We start from the raw sequence: 1967 nt of genomic DNA on the forward strand, positions 1-1967 counted from the left end.
ATGCAACTACAACCAGACCTGAATTTTAAAACTTGATCTCAACTTTGCTTCCTTCCTCACCAGAAGAAGCCTTTAAAACCGAATATTCTCCATTAAATATATTTTCCTTCCAGAATCAGTCTCTTTCCCCTACCATATAACCTTCTCATATTCATTCTCTGCCACCAACTGCAATTTCAAGCTAGGTAAAGATCCAATCCAAAGCTGATATCTTTGGCTCTGACAGGGGAATTAGATTTTTGGGTGTCTGCTATTTTTGCAGGATGGATCGCCGTGAAGGCAGTCGCAAAGGAAGGAAGAAGAGGCACACGAGATTGAAGGCATATTGTGGGTGTCCTTGTCATGCTGTGTCCACCATGTTCAGAGGAATCGGAAGGTGCATGTTTGTGTGTTGTTATCCTGTTATGCAGTGTACTGGTTTAGATGAACAAAGACATCGCCACCATCTTCCCAGACGCTTCAATTGGTGACTATGGATTATGAATCCTAATTCATCTGGGTCTCCATTCTCCACCCCCCAACCCAGATTGTTTGATTGCTTCATGGAATCCATTGTTTGAATAACAGAATCAGTGGTTTCTTTTGACTTCTGTCTTGTTCTTGGCACTTTGGGAAGAGAGAGTAAGAAAGGGCATTTTTTTTTTTTTTGCAATATGGTTCTGAACTTTTTTTTGAATAATTGCAATTGCAATTGTCTATATCTATGTATAAAACTTTGTTTATGGCTTCTTCTTAATGTGCAAGTTGGAACTTATGCAAACATGTGTATTGCTGGTTCCAGCAATTCTGCCACATTTTTTGGTTTTTGCCTACCTTTCAGTTTCAGCAAAGTGGAAACGTCTATAATAACGCCCATTTTCTGAAGCAAGGAGTTCTGTTTTTTTAATGATCACATAATTCTTACTTCCATAAAAAACACCAAACAGTCCCTGAACTGAAAAAAAATGGCGAAATATGTGCCAGGAAAACTTAACTGGTATGTACCGAATGAAAAGAAAGGAGACAAGACAAACATCCTCAAAACAATGATCTTCATTCTCCTACCTAAACAAGTTAAGCCGCAAGACTGAACCCCGATATGAAGTTACAGGGGCCCCTTTCAAAATTTACACCCACATAAAAAAGAAAGGTTCTTTTAGCTAGCCTCTGCAGTTCATCAGTTGACATGTCAGCTTCTTTACATCAGATTGTTTGAGGGGCTTTTGGATGAACATCTGAGCACCTTCCTCCAAACACCTTTTTTCACGAACAACAGAGAATAGTCAGAACACCAACAATATACATAGACACAAACACCATCTGTAGCATGTAGCTAGCTGTGAGACTCACTTGTTCACCCTAGTTGGGATGTTCTCAGATGACATTATCACCACGGGAACTTCCTTCATGATTGACGATTTCTGTTTTCAAAGCAAAAAAGATTGTGGCTGTTAATAATATAAAATTGTGTCACTGACTCGGGAAAATATCTTATACTCTTTCGTGCCCTCTACCTTTATTTTCTTGAGTAGCTCATATCCTGTCATCCCAGGCATACAATAGTCTGTGATAATCATATTCACTTTGGATCCCTACAAGAAGCATTTCATTATCAGTTTGGTGAAATGTATAGTAGTTTGGCCACTATGAAAATAGAACGAGTCACTTACTGTGCTCTTCAAGGTGCTTTCTTCATCACTTGCCAACCCCAGAAATTCCAATGCCCTCGGTCCATTTTCTGCAGTTGTCACTGCAAGCAAATAGCCATTACAGTTACAAATGGCTGAAAAACTAAACACCAGAAGAGTGTTTCTGAAAGAATTTATAACAGAAAGTGCTTTATTTATGTATGTACCTTTGCAAGAAGAATTCCTGAGGAGCTTCTCAACGAGTTTGCGGTCAATGAGGTTGTCATCAACAGCTAAAACATGGGGCATAACTCCATTTTCCATGACCCAATTTGGTGAGGAAGAGGAAGAAGAAGCCAT

The 1967-nt window shown here is 39.2% G+C and overlaps 1 protein-coding gene and 1 long non-coding RNA gene across 2 annotated transcripts; one reads left to right on the plus strand and one right to left on the minus strand.

Moving 5' to 3' along the window:
* On the plus strand, window positions 1-794 carry LOC114749818 (uncharacterized). Its single transcript, XR_003740590.1, has 2 exons — window positions 1-185; window positions 263-794. It is a non-coding gene; the product is annotated as an uncharacterized LOC114749818 (long non-coding RNA).
* A 171-nt stretch (window positions 795-965) lies between these two features.
* Window positions 966-1967, minus strand: LOC114749817 (two-component response regulator ARR17-like). The gene is made up of 5 exons (XM_028938355.1): window positions 1835-1967; window positions 1650-1729; window positions 1494-1571; window positions 1330-1400; window positions 966-1236 (listed from the first exon to the last, which is right to left on the minus strand). Exons 1-5 carry the CDS (start codon window positions 1965-1967, stop codon window positions 1140-1142), a joined length of 459 nt encoding a protein of 152 aa, XP_028794188.1. The 3' UTR covers window positions 966-1139.

The sequence above is a fragment of the Neltuma alba genome, unplaced genomic scaffold (genome assembly GCF_004799145.2).
Source record: "Neltuma alba isolate B1F8T4 unplaced genomic scaffold, ASM479914v2 tig00006185_pilon, whole genome shotgun sequence".
Lineage (NCBI taxonomy): Eukaryota > Viridiplantae > Streptophyta > Magnoliopsida > Fabales > Fabaceae > Neltuma > Neltuma alba.